We start from the raw sequence: 19,029 nt of genomic DNA on the forward strand, positions 1-19,029 counted from the left end.
TGGTTTGTTTTGACAACCAAATAACCTCAAAATGTGCCTGCTGACAGTAATGTTTATTGATGTGTTAAGCGGCCAAAAAGTAATTTAAAAAATGAAATAGGGCAGTTCCATAATTGTAATTAAATGTAAATGAAGAGTTTCTTTTTGGGCAATAAATATTTGCCCTTTCAATTTCTCCCTTCTTTATCTTACTGTCCTCCTGAGCTGCAGAATACCCACAGAAGATAGCTGGATTTATTCGCCAGCCTTCTACATCTATTTGCTTCTCTTTATTCCCTATTCTCTCCTGTAGCTTCGACTGAAGGACGATTCCTCCCCCCATTCAGCCATTGTCATCACCTTAGTGAAGTTGCTTTGTGTGCTATTTTTAGCACATTGGTTAATACACTTGTGTCAAATTCCTCTGTTATTGTTTTAATGAAATTTAGAGTTGATTATCATTGTTTAGCAGATTGATGGGTAGTGCTGTAGCTATGTTCGTGCACTATAAACCAGAGACTTGGATTAACCAGTCCACAAAATGTGAACTCAAATCCCAGCAGGGCAGTTTGGGAATTTGAATTCGGATACAATACCTGGAAATAAAAGAAAACTGGTAACAACAAAAGCTGTTTGATTATTGGAGGGAGAAAAGCTGGTTTATTAATATATGTTTGGGATACAAAACCTGCCACCCTACTTCTTCTGGCCTAGGTGTAACTCCAGTTTCAAATAGTTGACTCTTAATTATCCCCAAAGTAGCCATTCAATTACCACCATCTTCTCAGAGTAATTAGGGTTTGGCAATAACTATCAGATGTGCTGCCCACATCTCAAAAGCTATGGAAGTCGAGTCCAAAATGTGGCTCATAAATCAGATTTGGCTCCCAAGTCCAGGCATTCTGGACCTTAGAGCCCAGATATCTCAGTCCTATATGCATTTATCTTTCTTATTTGCTCACGTTCAGCATTCTACAGGCTTTCTGTATCGCTAAGCACTCCTGTCATTGAACTTCACACCCACCTATGATCTGGACTGTGCCTTTGCTTACTGAGTGTCTAGGTAAATTCTAGTAAGACTCAGGGATTGAAACAGAGAAAACTTCCTGCAGTACTCCAGCTTGCTGGGATATACCACATGCCATTATATCATCAATGTTATTTTAACTAAGGACTTTCTCAGAACAAGATTCAGGCTGTACAACAAGCAGATAGGTTATTTTGTATAGAAAAGGTAAATGAAAAATATTCAGTACTTGAAACAGTACAGACAAACTTTGCCTTCCTATGTCTAGCAAACATTTGGTTTGTAAATATGGATGGCAAATTTTAATACTCACAATGTTGCACATTGGTTGAACAATGTGCATCATTAGTGCAAATTGGATGGAACAGAATTAGCACAGGGAGGTTCAGAAGGGGTCTGGCGGTAATAGTGGACTTATCGCTGTCAGCATCTAGATAATATGGCAAAGCAATTATAGCCAGTCCATGAGATTGTGGCAGCCTATTAACCAACTCATTAAAGGAGGAGGCACCACAAATATCCCCATCCTCAATGATGGGGGAGCCCAGCACACCAGTGCAAAAGATAAGGCTGAAACATTGGCACCATCTCCAGCCAGAAGTACTGTGTGGATAATCCAACTCGGCCTCCTCCTGAGGTTCCCTGCATCACAGATGCCAGTCTTCAGCCAATTTAATTCACTCCACATGATATCAAGAAATGGGTCTTCCTGAAATGAGGTGATTCGGGGCTCCCACTGGCCCATTATGTGTGAAATATAGCACAATAACTACAACAACTTGCATTTATATCGAACTTTTAAAGTCATAAAATATCGCAAAATGCTTCACAGGATCATTACCAAACAAAATTCCACACCCAAGCTGTGAAAAGAGTTATTACCTCAGATAGCCAAAATCTTGGTTAAGGAAATAGGTTTTAAGGAGCATCTTAAAGGAGGAGAGAGTGATGTGGAGATGTTTAGGGAGGGTATTCCAAAGCTTGGGGACTAGGCAACTGAAGACATGGCTGCTAATCATGGAACAAGTAAAATCAAGAATGTGCAGGAGGCCAGATTTGGAGATGAGATCCCAGGGGGTTGTGGGGATGCCGGAGGTTACAGAGATGGGGAGAGGGGAGACCACAGAGGGAGCTGAAAGGATGAGAATTTTAAAATCGAGAAGCATTGCCAGACCAGGATCCAAAGTCAGTTAGCAGGCACAGGAGATGGGAACCAATTATGAGTAACTGGGACACAACATTTGACCCCAAAGTGAAATTTGAGGCATTTGTTACCTATGGCTTGTTGTTATTTTACAGTTTGATATATTCAAACATTGAATAGTGAAGAAATTATCTTTTTAAGGTTTAGATCAAATTTACATTTGCATTAGCATTCAGCAGCTCACTGTTAGTGTACAAATTCACTCTTGCAAATTAACTGCCTATCTAACTTGGATCTAGCCAGTTGCTACATCAATACATGCTCAATGATATTATAGGATCATGGACTAAGTTCACAAATGAAACTGATATTTTTCATTTCCAAAATTTGTTTAAACCATTTTATCGAACTAAGTTGTATATTCAAAAAACAGCAATAATACCAAGAAAGACCACTTTAAGAACTGTTTTCATAACTTCTGAAGAACTCTTTAAAATCTATTAAGATCTTTGATGCCTATGAGCTGAAGAGCAGTAAAACATGATGGATGCAATCCTTATAGTGCTAGAATCCAGCAGGGTAGGTTGCCATAGGAACAATTTTGCCACAGCGATACCATGTTGACTATTCTGTATGACTGTTTGACTTGTTGGTTAAAAACAATGCACTGTAACTAGGGAACAGCACATTTCACCAGAATCATTCCACGTTGCTGGAATCCCGCAGATGTAAGGCACCACAAGCTGCACATACGCAACCTGTGTGCGCCCCATCAGCAACCAGTTCTGTTTTGCAGCAGGAAGGGCTTCTATGCACTCAGCTGTCAACCTGTTTGTGACCACAGTCAGCAACTGGTGCCAATCCATGCCCAGTTTCCTGGCAGTAGTTATGACTTTCATACTACTCTAGTCTTCAGTACCCAGTCTGTTCCACTGTTCTGGAGCCGAAATGGAAAAAAAAGGACAAGAGTCAACAACTAATGGCATGGCTAAGCAGAGACAGATGGTTGGCTTCTGAAAGAAGCAGCAATTTGCCACACGTCATGCATAAGGGTGACATTTAAGTGGGAAGGGAAGCGAATAAAGATGATTTAAAACCCAGCCTCACCAGATGTCATACTCCTGAACCCCCCCACCCCACCCCCCACGACATCCGTCACTCACTTGTCAAAGTAGGGGCCTGCATCATGACCCTACTCCTGTGGCAGCTGTTTTCCCTCTTTCCCTGTTGTCTGCCCAACAGGGATAGGGAACCCTTTGGGGGCAGGAGGGTGGAATCTGTCAACAACACCTAAGGTAGCCGGACACCTGGAAATTGGAAAGGGTCAGGAATGCAGCAATCACCAGGTTAACTGGGTTCCAACAGTTTGGTAAGTGCTGGTGAATATTTTGATGCCTTGACGAAAAGCGCAACAGCATTTATATATGTGAATCAAATAATGAATAAATGATTTGTCGCTGTATGTTTTTTTATTACATATACATGTCAGGGCTGTTAGTGATCGGGCTGAATGTCAATGGCAAAATCCCAAACTCTCTGCTCCAGACATGGCAATATGAAAGAAGAAGGAAAAAACTTTCACTTAGCCCCTTTCCTGAATTCAGGATGTCATAAAATATTTCTTGTTCAATAAAGCCCAGTTGAAGTGTGGCCTCTGCTCTAATGTAGAAAAGAGCTCAAATCTTGGTTTTCAAGGTGTGTTTCCTCAGTTCAAATAAATACAGAAAGTGGTAAGAATGATCAGCAAGTTGATCCCCTTACCAGACCCTGAGATATTAATATTTCTTGAACTAATTTAATGACCCCTTGTATCTTTCTCTCTTTACCTCTCACCTCAAAGTATAATTAACCTGAGCCAGTGCAATTAAAACAGAGTCATTCTCAATTAGTTGGTGTCGCACATTATGCAACATCAGAAATTCGGGAAGCCCCATTTCGAAAGAGGAAAGAAGCCACCACTAATAGCTTTAGGGACATCACAACAGGAAGAGGCCACTCAGCCAACCTCAAGCCTTTTTCACCATTCATGAGATCATGGCTGATCTGTATCTGAAGTCCATCTGTCCAGTTTGGTTCTGTAACCCTTAATATCCTCACCTAACAAAGCTCTATCAATCTCAGTTTTAAAATTTCCAACTAATCTTCAGCCTCAACAGTTTGTTGGGAGAGATAGTTCCAGATTTCCACTTTTCTTTAGGTGAAGATGTTCTTCATCATATGTCATCCCTGAATGGCCTAACTTTAATTTTAAGGCAATGCCTCCTTGCTCTGGACTCCTCCCACCAGAGGAAATAATTTCACTCTATCTACTCTGTCAAACCTTTTAATCCTCTTAAATCGTCTATACTCAAGGGAATACAAGTTTTGTTTGAAAGTAAAAGCCTTTAACTGGGACAAGATGAAATGCTACAATTTGATCTGAGGTTAAAATATGTGTTTTCACCTTGTGGTTAAAATAACACAGCTATCACTACTGTCTCTACACTGCACTAATGTGGACATTAACATTTTGAAGACCTCTCAAGCACAATGAGTTATTGCAGCTGTTTATATGATGGAACAGCATCAAAGCGGTGGAGTCCATCTAGTGCTATATGTCATTGCCTAACTATAATGTATGTGTCAGGGGTTCTCATAGACCGCATTTGAGGAGAGCCAGTCATTGTTAACAATACCTGTTAGGCTGCAAGGACTTGCTGTACAAGGCAACGCAATGAAGATAAAAAACAACAAAAGCATAGAGTGTATGGGTAAATACTCACCTTTGAAAAATATCCTATTGCTGGATGGACTTTGTATCAATGATCAAGATCAGACGTACCGTTTACTATATCCTATCCTGTTGTCAGCAGTCTTATTCCAGCATTTTTTTCCAATCTGGGAACGCTCCAATCATTTAGAGATTGAGAATGTCCATGGAGCCAATGTAGAACTCTGAGATATATTCATTAAAACAGCCCGGGACCTTTAATTTGTCCCTGCTGAGACTTGTTGTAAAGCTAAAAGCATCAGGTTAAATGTATGTTTCCTGGGTTCTATATCGAAACCTTGCAACACCAAACATATCTAAAGTAGAAGGTCCAATTGTGAAACCCATCATCATGAGTCACCAACAGGTTTTTACATTTCACTAAGTGCCCTTTCACCAATGTTCCCTGTTAATCTGTGATAATGCCCAACTGTGCCAAATTACTGGTGTCGGAAACTAAAAGTAGCTCACTTGGATTTCCAAAGGGTTGAATGGGAGCTGTTGATGATGATAATAGTTAGCATGGTGGGAACTGTTATTTGACTGATAAGGATGCCTAGTGCTTGCTGCTTTTAGTAATGATTGTTGAAAAATGCCTAAAAGCGAGGGAAGTTGGCCAAGGCATGAAATTTATTGCTTAGCATGGGCTGACGGCTTATAGAGCAGATTATCTGTAAACCAAATGATGGTTCTCTCTCCTCTTTTCCAGAAGGTGCTAATTCATGCTGGGGTATAGCTCCCTGGGCAATAATCACACTCTGTCACTGTGACCATCCTTCATGCATGGCCCAAGAGAGTGCATTTTGTCAGGGTAACCTGCTGTGGTGGCCATTACAGCCTGAGACCCTGAAAACTACGCAGGTGAATTCTCCAGAATGGGGTCAAAGGTTAGGCAGGTGCTGGCCGCTTATTTTCCTGGCTTCTAAGCTCACAGCACTCACGACGCCTAAGAGGACTTGTTAACTCATGACCGAGGTGAGGGGCGGGAGGAAAGAAACTAGAGGCCCCTCAATCCAGGTGGCTCAGTTCCATTCTCTCTAAACCAGAAGAGCCAAGAAATGTTAAATGTTATTTTGTTCTAGTACTACTGCAGTCATCTTCCTAGTGCTCTAGTAAATTTGACCTCTTTGTGAGGCTGATGTCTTCCTCGTTCTTTGCTTCTGCAGATTTTCTGCTCTGCACCATGCTGCCCTCAATGGGAACACCGAGCTCATCTCTCTGCTGATTGAAGCCCAGGCCACCGTGGATATCAAGGACAACAAAGGTGACGCATAAGATTTCAATTCTACAGCTTCAAACTTCTCCCTAGGCAGACTCCAATGTAATTAATGCCATTTCAGCCCAATAACAAAGTGTTCTGTGTACTGAACAAACTCTGCTTAGAATCATGATGATACCTTGCAGGGGTAGTTTCACTGTGCTGCCTAAATGCTTGGTATGCCAAGTTTGCTCTGTATAAATGAAGAGATTCTGTGTAAGGCCCCAGTAATTTGGCATAGCTTTCACTCACCGTGGTGTTCTTTGATTTTACATTTCACAAAATGCAATTCATTCTCCAATGTTGAATCAAGCTGAAAGGCAGTCACAAATGATTATTGTTCATATGGTTAGAACTGTCTTGCCTATTGAAAGGTCTGAATTCCAATTTACAACTAGCCCTTGAATGCACGGTTAGCTATGGTGTTGGTGTTAACTGCAGTTCTTTACATCTAGGCTGAGGTCTGAATGTGGCCTAGAAAGGAAGGCCAAGGTAAAGGTGTTCCACAGGGAGAAGGGAACTCACACCTGAACTAATGCCCACCAATGTCAAATACAGTTTGGGTACTTACCAGACTCTACCAGGGCCATTCAACTATATGATATCTAAACCAAACTGTGCCTCTTAATCTGCGGTAAAGGTGCTTTTATGAGAACACTTTGGGAATAATTCTGACTTTGGGCATGAGCATTAAGCAGGCAATAGCAATGCATTTGACATAATCAGTTCTATACCCTCACCATACCCTCTGATCTTCCCCTCTCTAATGCTGAATGTCAGTACTCAGCAAAGGACTCAGTTTCATACCCTTACACTGTCACCTCAATGAATTTCAGGCTTGGCACAATGCTGAGCTCTTCTTCCACCACCTTTGTCTCTGCGCTCACTTCTTTGGGCAGGAGTCCTCCCCCCATTCCATGGATCCTTTCACCCACCTCCAGTATTCTCTCTCCACCTGGACCCCTCCCTCTGGCTTCTTACCTGCTCTCGAACTCCTCATTGAGAACTGTCAGTGTGACACCAGCTGTCTAAATTTCTCTGCCCCCTCACCCACTCTAACCTGTCTACTTCTGAACTTGCTACACTCCGTTCTCTTAGGTCCAACCCTGACTTTGTTATCAAACCTGACGACAAGGGTGGTGTTGTTGTCTGGCGTACTGACCTCTACCTTGCAGAGGCTGAATGCTAACTCTCAGACACTTCTTCCTACCTGCTCCAGACCATAACCCCACTACCGAACATCAAGCCATTGTTTCCACCCTTCCCATGCAATCGCAGAAGGTGCAACACCTCCTCCCTCCTCACTGTCCAAGGCCCCAAACACTCCTTTCAGGTGGAGCAGCGCTTCACTTGCACCTCGTTCAATTTGGTCTACTGCATTCGCTGCTCCCAATGTGGTCTCCTCTACATTGAGGAGACCAAACGTAGACAGGGTGACCATTTTGTGGAACACCTTCGGTCTGTCCGCAAGCATGACCCAGACCTTCCTGTCATTTGCCATTTCAACACACCACCCTGCTCTCATGCCCATCCTTGGCCTGCTGCAATGTTCCAGTGAAGCTCAATGCAAACTGGAGGAACAGCACCTCATCTTCCGATTAGGCATGTTACAACCTTCTGGACTTAACATTGAGTTCAACAATTTCAGACCATGAACCCTTACCTCAATCCTCACCCCTTTTTTAATCCCCTTTTTTCTACATTCATTTTTATTTCTTATCCACTTATTTTCATTTTTATTCATTTATCCATGGTTTTATCCCTTTTTCATCCCACCTACTATCCCATTTTCTATCTTTTTTTCCCCACCACCGCCCCCTCCCCCATCCCATCCCCAAAAGAGGCATCTGTTACATGCTCATTTTTTCAGAGTGCTGCCCTTGTTCTGCTATTATCACATTCTGCTTTCTTGCCTTAATGCCAATATCAGCACCTTTTTCAGCACTAACCACTACCATTAACATTCCCTTTGTCCTTTAGTTCATGACAGCATTGTCAATCTCGCCTTTGTCCCCACCTATCGCTGGCCTTCTATCCAGTTTCACCTGCTCCACCCCCTTAAACTGTATAAATGTCAACACATTTCCATTTCTCTTCAGCTCTGAAGAAGAGTCATACGGACTCGAAACATTAACTCTGTTTCTCCCTCCACAGATGCTGCCAGACCTGCTGAGTTTTTCCAGCATTTTCTGTTTTTGTTGTTGAAGATGATATGGCCATTAGTCTTCACCAATAAGCATCATTTTTACCTTAACTCTAATTAAACTAAGAGTTAAAATAAAATGAAAATGAAATTTGCAAAGTATTGGAGCAGGATTTTGCAGCATCTAACTCTGCTAACCTGAATTTCCATTATAACCCACTTTTCTTCAGTGAAGTAATAGTGGTGCAGTGGTAGTATCACTGGATCAGTAATCCAGAGGCCCAAGCTAATGCTCTAGGGACAAGTTCAAATCCCATCATGGCAACTGGAGGAATTTAAATTCAATGAATAAATTGGGAATATGAAGCCAATGGTGCACAATACAATTGCTGATTGTTTTAAAAACCTATCTGGTTCATTCATGCCCTTTAGAGAAAGAAACCTGCTACCAATGTGGTTGACTCTTAAATGCCCTCAGTTCAAGGGCAATCAGGGATGGGCAACAAATACTGGCCTTGCCAGTGATGCCCATATCCCATGATAGAATAAAAGATAGGAACCTGCAAAGTTATATACTCCATACACTGCATAAGGAAACAATGGCCTGCAATTTCTGAGTTCTGGGGTGTCATAACTGGGAGGTAACCCAAAAGTGCACTGGGGAACCCATCTCACCCTGGAAATCCCCAGGTAAGGATTGCATGTTGGGCAATTGCCCTGTAATGGGAACCATCTGAAAGTATGATACAAATTGCAAATATGGAATGGTTCTGACTGTCTTACAGTAATAGTTGCCCAGAAAAAGTTAGAAGAATGAAAACCATTTGTAACTTCTGGGTAACTATAATACTGACCCTGCAACCTCACCCCTCCGTGATACCTGATTCCCCGGGGACCCACCAACTACCCTCATCACCCATTGACCACCCAACACTCCTCAATCTGACCCCCTTGGCTTCTCAAAGTGGCCGGTCCTTTCAATTTCCTGCTTTACAGCAGCTGAGTGCCTTAAAAAAGGGAATGGGAAGGGGGAGGGGAGGGGAAGCGACATGGCTTCCTAACCTCCAGCTATCCTGCCCTTGACTCAAGGTAGTCGGGGGAACCCACTGCACTACACTGTTCTCACCCGGCCTGAGTCGGAAGGTCGGGTGAGAAAGGAGCGGCTTCATTTCCAGCCAAGTAAGTAAGAGCGGAGTGGTAATCTGACTCTGATTGCCATTTCATGGGAGTTACAGGCCGTAGCAATCTCACAAGAAAGAAAGAACTTGCACTTTTCATGAACTCAGAGTGACCCAAGTGCTTTCGAGGCGCTGAATTACTCTTTGAATTGTAATCACTGAGTAATGTAGGAAACCAGGCAGCCAATTTCCACACACAGCACTGAGATAAATGATGACATGACCTGTTTCAGTGATGTTGGTTGAGGGATAAGTATTGGCTAGGAGACCAGGAAGGTCTCCCCTATTCTTCTTCGAATGGGTTCTTTCACATCCATGTGAGAGGGTAGAAGGGGCCCTAGTTTAATACCTCATCTGAAAGACGGAACAACCAACAATACAGCACCCCTTCACTACTGCACTGGGAGTGTCGGTGTAGATTAGGTGCCTATAGATCTGGGCTTGAATCCACAGCCAATGTTCCCACTAAGCTAAGCAAGTGCACAGCTTCCTGGAATTTATGATACAGGCCTTATTCCAAGACAAATGACAGCAGCAGAGCAAAAGAAAACTATAGGGCTGAGCACTGAAAAAATTGACCACACACAAAAACCTAAATTTTGAAGAGAACATTGCCCACAACCTTCTCACTCAAGAGGTGAGAGTGCTACTCACTGAGCTACAGCTGACTCTTAACAAGAGTTCAGTTATCATGGAAATGAATAATTAGTTTGAATAACTTACTATAAAATAAAATTACTTGAATGGATTCATGCACAGTTTTGCAGTGCTGGAGAATTAAAATCTATGTAACCTCCACCTGGCAGTAAAAGTGTCAGCCACCATGCATAAATCTTCATCCAATTTGCATATTTCCACAAAGTTGCAAGGAGATACAGTGAGGTTCATTGAATATTCAGAGGGGAAAATTAATCACTAGTTCAAAAATGTCGCCATAAATTTATCATTTTGCTGCACAGAAATGCTGAGCAGTAACAACATTTTTTGAAATCTCTGAATTTAAGATTTCATTATTCGTAATTTTGGATTCCAGTCTCTTCACCTTTCAAACTTTCGTTTCAATTCTACATCCCCTGTCCCAAGAAGGATAAGGATTCTATGCTGCTGCAGAACTGAATGAATATATTTTAGAATAATCCAAGGACAGGAAAGTGTCTGTTTTTTTGACCCAGGGATTTACTTGCTATTGGGAGAACATGAAGCGCATCCTTTGGGAACAATGCGACTTAACCAAGTTGGACTTTATGGTACTTAGGACTCAATTGAGCTGCAACCAGGAATAGGATCTTTCATTCGTGGTTTAATTCTTATGGGACTTTTTGTCAGTATGGTATATGAAAAATGATTAACTGGCGCAGCATTGAAAATAAATCATGAATGTGCCCCTTGAGGTGAGTTGTCAGTTTTAATCTTGTTTTTTTTACTCCTCCCTGCCAATTGTTTGTAGCAATGAGACCGTTGCACTATGCTGCATGGCAAGGAAAGGCTGAGCCAATGAAAATGCTCCTGAAGGCAGGATCGAGCCTCAACTCCCAATCAGATGAAGGTCAAATCCCGCTGCATCTTGCCGCACAGCATGGACACTATGAAGTGGTGAGGAGAGAATTTTTCCATCTTAATGATTTTGTGGTCCTCCCTGCCTTGAGGTGGAAGAAAGGGTGATCTGAGTTATGCATGCACTAAACTGTTTTAATGAGCTAAGCCCCTCCCCCTCAGGAAGGGACAAGCCAGAGTCGATAACCATAATTTGTTTGCACTCATCTGTATCTTCTTATGTTTTCACCTATTCTTAGGCATAAATTTGTTTTAACTGTTGGACCAAAGTTTCCAATATGCCAGGTAAAATGATAAAATATCCCCTGTTGCCCTATAATTAAAATTAATTGGCAAAAGAATTAGGGTGGCGGGGGGGAGATGAAGAGAATTTTTTTTATACCTAGCAAGTTGTTGTGATTTAGCATGCGCTGCCTGAAAGGGGTGGTGGGGGAAAACAGATTCAGTAATAACTTTCAACAGAGAACTGGGTTACACAAGAAAAGGAAAAAATTACAGTAGGACCAATTGGATAGTTTGTTCAAATAAAAAAGGTGTCCCAGTTTATTAGGCCCATGGCATGTTGCGAGAGGAATTGAATTAAAAGTAGCAAAGTTATACTTCAATTGTACAGGACACTGGTGAGACCACATCTGAAGTACTGTGTACAGTATTGCTCTCCTTATTTAAGGAAAGATTTAAATGCGTTAGGAGCAGTTCAGAGAAGGTTTACTGGACTATTACCAGGAATAGGTGGGCTGCTTTATCAGGAAAGGTTGAACAGGCTAGGCTTGTATCCACTGAGGTTTCGAAGAGTCAGAAATGACTTGATTAAAACCTTTAAGATCCTGAGGGTTCTTGACAGGGTGGACAGGATATTTCCTCTTGCAGGAGAATCTAGAACTAAGAGTCACTGTTTAAGAATAAGGAGTTGCCCATTTAAGACAGAGATGAGAAAATTTTGTCTCAGAGGATAGTAAGTCTTTAGAACTCCCTCAAAAGGCAGTTGAAGCAAAGTCTTTGCATAATTTTAGGCAGAGATATATAGATTTTCAATTAACAAGGCGGCGAAAGGTTATTGTGGGTAGGTGGGAGGTTGCAATCAGATCAGCCACGATCTTATTGAATGGCGGAGTAGGCTCAAGGGGCAGAATGGCCTACTCCTGCTCCTAATTCATATAGTCATTTATGCAAATAAGGGGCTTAATGTCTGATTAAGGCCCCCTGTACAAAACTGGGTTGCCAGGTCTATATGTGGCCGAACCAAAAATCCAATATTGGGTGTGCCTCTGGTCTGCATGTTCACACACATAGCGATCGCCCCTGGAATTCCTAAGCCAAGATGTTTCATTCCAATTTGTGGCTCCCAGCATCTCTCCTGCACCACTACTCCTCCATTATTGCAACTCAGCCACGTTACTGATCGTGGGATGCGGGTTCATTGGGCTTTGACAGTTGTGATAAGCATACAGTCCCGGAGGCTACCTCCTGCTTTACAACTGGAGTTGTTCTTCAAAAGAAAATCTTTAGGATATGCCCTGCTGAAAGCCAATGCTATTTACTTGCAGCCTTCCGCTCAACGAATAGTCTGCTAGTGTACAGGAAGTGTCTGTGTCTCTAAACCATAGCTACTGGAATTATCCTTTCAACAATGACTTCCAAGAAGGAAAGAAAGCCTTTGATACTAAATGGGAACTGATTTACCCTTTTGAAATCTCAATATGTCCTTCTTGGTCTCATTTGTCAAGAGTTATTGTTTTATCAAGAGACTATAGCAGCGGAGAGTGGAGATGGCAATCTCTATCACAAAAGTCCTGTCGAACAGGAGGGAAAAGCCAGGCAACATCAAACAGAAAGCTTGATCAAACAAAATGAAGAGCTTTTGCTTCCAGTTCAATAATTTTTTTTTTTCAAAATATCATGAAATGTCAAAGATTTACCTGTAGATGCTTGAGACAATACCAAGTCACTGAAGTGGTTCACGCAAGATATGTACATCTGAACTCTGAACTTTGCCCCCAGACATTTCTGACTGTGCAATGGACAATGTTTGTTCATTTGTGCATATTCTAAGATACCTATGGAACTGCTTGAAGTGATGTGTGAATATAGCACTTTCACAGGTGAAATCATTTTTGACCAGTGTTTAGAGTACACTTGAGATAGATAGATTTTCAATTAACAAGGGGGCGAAAGGTTATTGTGGGTAGGTGGCACCATTGTCAAACCAGAAATCTTTATGGTTGCAAAAGCAAGATACTGCAGATGCTGGAAGTCTGAAATAAAAGCAGGAAATGGTGGAAATACCCAGCAGGTCAGGCAGTATCTATGGAGAGAGAAACAAGTTAATGTTTCAGACCAATGATCTTTCATCAGAACTGGGAAAAATTAGACATATTGAGTCTCAACTCCCAATCAGACGAAGGCCAAATCCTGTTGCATCTCGCGGTACAACATGGACAAGGAGAGAGTTTTTCCATCTTAACAATTTTTTATTCCTCTCTGCATTGAGTCAAATGGGGGAGGGTGGAAAAAGAAGAAAAGGGAATGTCTGTGATAAGACAGGAGACTTTAAATGACAAGCAAGTTGGCGAGGCAGAGCGAAAAGTAATGGTCATGAGGCAAGTAAAGAAACAAATGGCTTGCCCATTGGAGGTGTAAATGACAGAAAATTGCTGCCATTTGAAAGGAAAACAAAGATAAAAGCAAGATTAATACCAAAATGTGCAAAGAAAAGGAAACAAAATGGGAGCACGGAGCAACAGTCTGAAATTATTGGACTTAATGTTGAGTCCAGAAGGCTGTAAAGTATCTAATCAAAAGATGAAAAGCTGTCATCGAGCTTGTGACGATGTGTGGCTGTAACTATAATGGAGTACGAGACTTTGTGCTGAAGTTTCATTTCCAGGATTAGCAGTTCCGTGATCTCAAGCATCTCAAAATCCCGCAATGAGTTCTCAGCACAGCTACTGCATAATGACAAAGCTGGGAAGATGCCAGCAGGAAGAGTTCCGTTGTTGCTTTGCTGAGTCTTATACTGATTGTAAACGATTTATTCTTCCAGCTGGCATGGATGAGTAATGATCCCTGGGATTTTCCAGATGGAGGACATTGAATTGCAAGAGCAGAGGTTGGAGGGGCTCCCATTCATCCTGTTCATCCAGAACTCCAATACTGTTTGCTGCAGTTCTGCCCTTGTTTGACTTAATCTGCTTGTGGGCAGGTTTGCTTTTTTGTGAAAATAAAAGATATAGAAACACTGGAGCAGGTCCAAAAAAGATCTACAAGGATGTTACCAGAATTGAGAGGGTGCAACAATCAGGAAAGACTAAACAGACTGGACACGCTTTTCTCTAGAAAAGAGAAAAATGAAGGGGTTTTCTAAAGTATGGGCATGGAAAAGATATTTCAATTTGTGAGGCTGTCCAAACTAGGGGCCATAAATATAAGACAGAATTTAGGAGAAACGTGTTCACTCAAAAGAGTGGTTAGAATGTTGAATTCACAACCACATGGAGTAGTTGTGGGTGAATATTCTAGATACCTGTAAAGGTAAATACATGATAGAGAAAGGGATAGAAGGATATGTTGATGACATGAGTAGATTGACTGGGAGAAGGCTCATGTGGAGCATAAACACCAGCACAGACCATTTGGATTCAATGGCCTGTTCTGAGCTGTACTTTCTATGTAATTCTAAGTAAAGATTCCATTGTGCCTGACTGACTGTCGCTTTAAAGCTATCCCAAAAATTGCTGACGGATAGTAATTCATTGGTATCTGCAACGGAAATTCAGGTATGTGTTTCTGCTCAAAAACAAATATATAAAAGATTGGAGCTCCACTCTCTATTGTTTGGCTCTTAGTCATACTGACTAACAATGAGTTTAGTTTGCATTTTAGTCAGATCCTAGTCTCTTGGATATTCAAACCCATTCAATATCAACTCTCTATCCAAAATGCATTTGATATCCTTAGTCCTACAGCATGGGGGGATCTTATGGTGCAGTGCTAGCATTCCCACCTTTGAACCAGGAGCTCTGGGTTCAACTCCCATTTCAGGACTTGATGGCCAAGGAAGGTGTGTTGATAAGTTGGCCAAACAGGTTGGCTATCAGCCTGTAAATCCTTCCAATACACAATGTGGTAAGAGAAGGAGAGTTTCCTGGTCAGCCATACTACAGAAGGCAACAGCAAACCACTGCAGTACTTTGCCAAACATAATCATGGACCAATCTGATGATCACCAATGCCTCTTAGGGCATGGTATCTGAAGGAGGAGTGCTACCCTCTTTTTGTCTGTTCCAACTATCTTATGTACTTGGTTGCTACTTCAATAACTTGCTATTCACTGCATTTCCTATATTCTGTGGCCAAAAACGACACCTCAAAGTGTTATGACAGAACTAGTTTTCTACTTTCCAACATCTTTTCTTTTCTCCCTGCCTCCCTTACAAGATGTCTTTCTGTGAAGCCCTCCAGTACTTCGCCAAAGTGATATTCTTAGTATTCAAGCTTCGTCAGTGAGTCTTTTCAGAACTGTTGTCGAGGGGGATATCGCAGCTGTATCTGACTCTGTTCTTACCCAACCTCTGCACTTAAACTCACACACATTCCATCAGGCACCAGTGAATAAGAGGCAGACTGATGTTTCCCTCCTTAGCTCAAATGCAAAGTCAATTCAATCACACCTACCATTGCCCAGATGAAGGTGCGATGGCTTCTTCAAATCTATAGCTGGATTCTACATCAGGCAACACCCAACGTACATTTATATAGCAACCTCCGTTTCGTAGAACAACCCAAGGTGCTTCACCGCAGCATGACCAGACAAATACTGATGCCGAGTCAAAGAAGGGGACACTGGGATAGGAGGCTGAAAGGATGGTCAGAGAGGCAGGTTTTGAGCAGTGTCCTGAAGGACAAGAGAGAAGTGGTGAGGCAAAGAGGCTGGGGGAGAGAATTCCAGAGCTTGTACCTGCATCACCGCCAATGGCAGGGCAAAGAAGTAAGGATAGCCAGGAGGCCCAAGTTGGAGGAAAGCAACGTTCTTGAAAGATTATTGGGTTTGAGGAAGTTACATAGCTAGGGAATACATTTACCCACGAAATGTTCTAACTTCCTAATTTATTTTTCCTTGCAACAACTGTATAGCATTTAACACAAACCGAGACAACTGGTAAATTGGTATATTTTATGACGATGATAAACAGATACAGTGCAGTAATGGTTCTGACTATATTTTGCAGAAGTCTTTTTTTTATTTGTTGATGAGATGTGAGTGTCACTGGCAATGCCAGCATTAATTACCCATTCTTAATTTGCCCCTGAGAAGGGTAGGTAGGCAAGTTTCCAGTGTCATTGAGAGCACTGGGTCATCTACTAGCTCACTCTGAGTGTTGTGAATCATTGGAATTCTCTACACCAGTAGGTTGTGGATCCTCCATTGTTGACTGAAGGTTCCCATGGATCCTCGTTGCTAGTCTGTTGTGAGTGGTGGCCAAGTTGGTACTATAGATAAAGTCGATCTGCAGGCATTTTTTTTTTGGGTGGAAGCATTAAGTTTACTTACAACATACTCAGCAGCAACCAAACGTGTGCTTTCAACTTCAACTCTAACACTACCTGATGAAGTAGCCCACGCTACTCTCCTATTGGTCACTACAGATCATGTGATCTTCCTTAACATATTATTCTTAAAGGTACATTGCACACCAAATAAAACCATAATTACTACATTGACTCTATTCAAGGCTGAGTTTGACGAGTAGACAGATTTTTGATCTCTCAGGGAATCAAGTGATTATGGGGAGCAGTTGGGCAAGTGGACTGATGCAGAGCATCAGCCAGGGGTAGGTTAGAAAGGCTGTATGATCTACATATGTTCTGTTGAAGGATCATGAGGACTTGAAACGCCAACTCCTTTCTTCTCCGCCGATGCTGCCAGACCTGCTGAGTTTTTCCAGGTAATTCTGTTTTTGTATGATCTACTCCTGTTCCTATTTCTTGTATTCTTATGGCCCCATGTCATTACACCTTGGGGTGAATTTCCGTGGGTTTTTTTTGCCAGAACTTTGTCAAAGAGCCACAGGAACATCAGGAAAGTGGCATAAATGCTGCATGTGGCATCGTTCCACGGTTTCTCCTGGAGTTACAATGAAAAAGCAGGAGAATGCAGCAATTCCTCTCTGCCCTTATTACCCTGGTTCTGTTGACCTTGAACATTGCGGCTTTTAGACTGTGAGCACATTTTGGGTCATTTAGACTTTGGCTGACAGGATTAAAATGAGTGCTATCGATTCACCTGCCCTTTTGACACTATCACCCCCATTCAAAATTACCCCCACTTCCTTTTATTCTTCACAATGACGGAAGAGACCCATCCAGCCTCCCTGGAATCCAAGCGCTTTCTGAATAAACTGAAGTGTTCTGAGTTCTTAGTGCCCTGGAATCTCATTGCAGTCTCTGAAGGATTAGAGCAGAATGGAGGTTTCTGTGCGTTTGGGCGCACAGAGCTCCTCACTGCAGTAATCCTGCAGCACGATGTTACTTCAGAACGCTCTTCACCAGGTAATCCTATTCCCAGCACGTGGATCTTCATGAGCAGCTCAATAATTATTATGTGGGTTGCACTGATCCTATAGATACAGGAGTGGGCTATTCAGCCCCTTCAGCCTGCTCCACCTTTCAGTCAGGTCATGGCTGATCCGAATCTTAATTCCATTGGCCCACCTTTCTTCCAAATCCTTCAATACCCTTCCCCACCAAAAATCCATCAGTCTCAAAGTTTGGAAGTTTTCAATTGAACCCCAGCCTTTAAGGGGGAGAGAATTCAAAATCTTCACGCCCCTATGTGTGATGAAGTACTTCCTGACGGCTTGTTCTGGACTCATCCACCAGAGGAAATAACTTCTCTCTATCTTTTCTTTCATTTGGTCATGGGATATGGGTGTCGCTGGCTAGGCCAGCACTTATTGCCTCTCCCTAATTTCCCTACGCTATCAACTCCTTTAATCACCTTAATCTCAATCAGCTCGCCTCTAAATCTTTTATAATCCAGAGAAAATAGGCCTGTTCGATGCAAGCTACCCTCATAATTTAAACCTCCAGCCTTAGTATTGTGTATCCTGTACCAGTCAGTGCTCCATCTGTAATGTGTTATGAGGCAACCGTACATAAAGGGGTTAGGATGGCATACTGACTTACAAATGTCTCGATCTGAGAAATACCTTGGGCATAATGAGAAGATGCAGGGAAATCACTCGGTGGAATCTTGGAAGGATGCAATCCTGCATAAAGCTCAGTCCGCACAGAAAAAAAGACACCCGAGATGACGGTTGTGGCGCAGGAACCAACCTGGGCTTGATGAAAGGGCAAAAAAAGCATTTATATCTAACTACAGAAACATTGGGCTGGATTTGCAAATGGCTACAGAGCTGGAGCCCTGGGTAACCAACAGCCCCAGAGTTACGGGCTCACCCCATAATTGAGGTAGTTGTCCCGTGTCCCCTGTTGTGTCCTGCTGGGATGCTTTTTCACATGTTTAAGTTCCATGCATACGCAGCCCGCATATGCACATCTGCACTGCTCCCAGCTGCACCCCCCCCCCCCCCGCCCCCCCCACTCTAATAGGTTTGCCAGAATCCCTCCCTCCCCTCACAGGTTCACAGACAACCCCTGCCCGCTCATACGGTCCCCCATGCCAAAGTGTCCCTTAATTTTTTTCCTTGAAGAATTGGTCACCCTGGCAGGGCCAGAAGTGACCAGGCAGAAGAATCACAGTGGGGAGAGCGCCACTTCTGTTTTTTAGCATTTTCCCACCTCAGGGCATGTTTCAGTTGGCCGGCTTAGAGGCACAGCAGCTAACTCACCGCAAGCAACAGGTAACCAATTGAAGCGATGAACAGCCTTACTAAGGCACTGAGCTGGAATTTACCAGCTGGGAGGTTGGCCCCCAGGACTGTCCAAAACACCACTGGTCAAAGTAGGGCAGCAGACTTTGGTGGGGTGGTGCGGTG

At 42.6% G+C, this 19,029-nt stretch overlaps 1 protein-coding gene across 1 annotated transcript in view; it reads left to right on the forward strand.

Moving 5' to 3' along the window:
- caskin1 (CASK interacting protein 1) overlaps positions 1-19,029 on the forward strand; it is a 651,886-nt gene that overhangs the window by 478,061 nt on the left and 154,796 nt on the right. The window contains exons 3-4 of the mRNA XM_041206678.1: positions 6,066-6,163; positions 10,926-11,071. Coding sequence (XP_041062612.1) covers positions 6,066-6,163; positions 10,926-11,071 — 244 coding nt within the window. The remainder of the gene's footprint in view (positions 1-6,065; positions 6,164-10,925; positions 11,072-19,029) is intronic.

Source organism: Carcharodon carcharias, chromosome 15, assembly GCF_017639515.1.
Source record: "Carcharodon carcharias isolate sCarCar2 chromosome 15, sCarCar2.pri, whole genome shotgun sequence".
Taxonomy (NCBI): Eukaryota; Metazoa; Chordata; class Chondrichthyes; order Lamniformes; family Lamnidae; genus Carcharodon; species Carcharodon carcharias.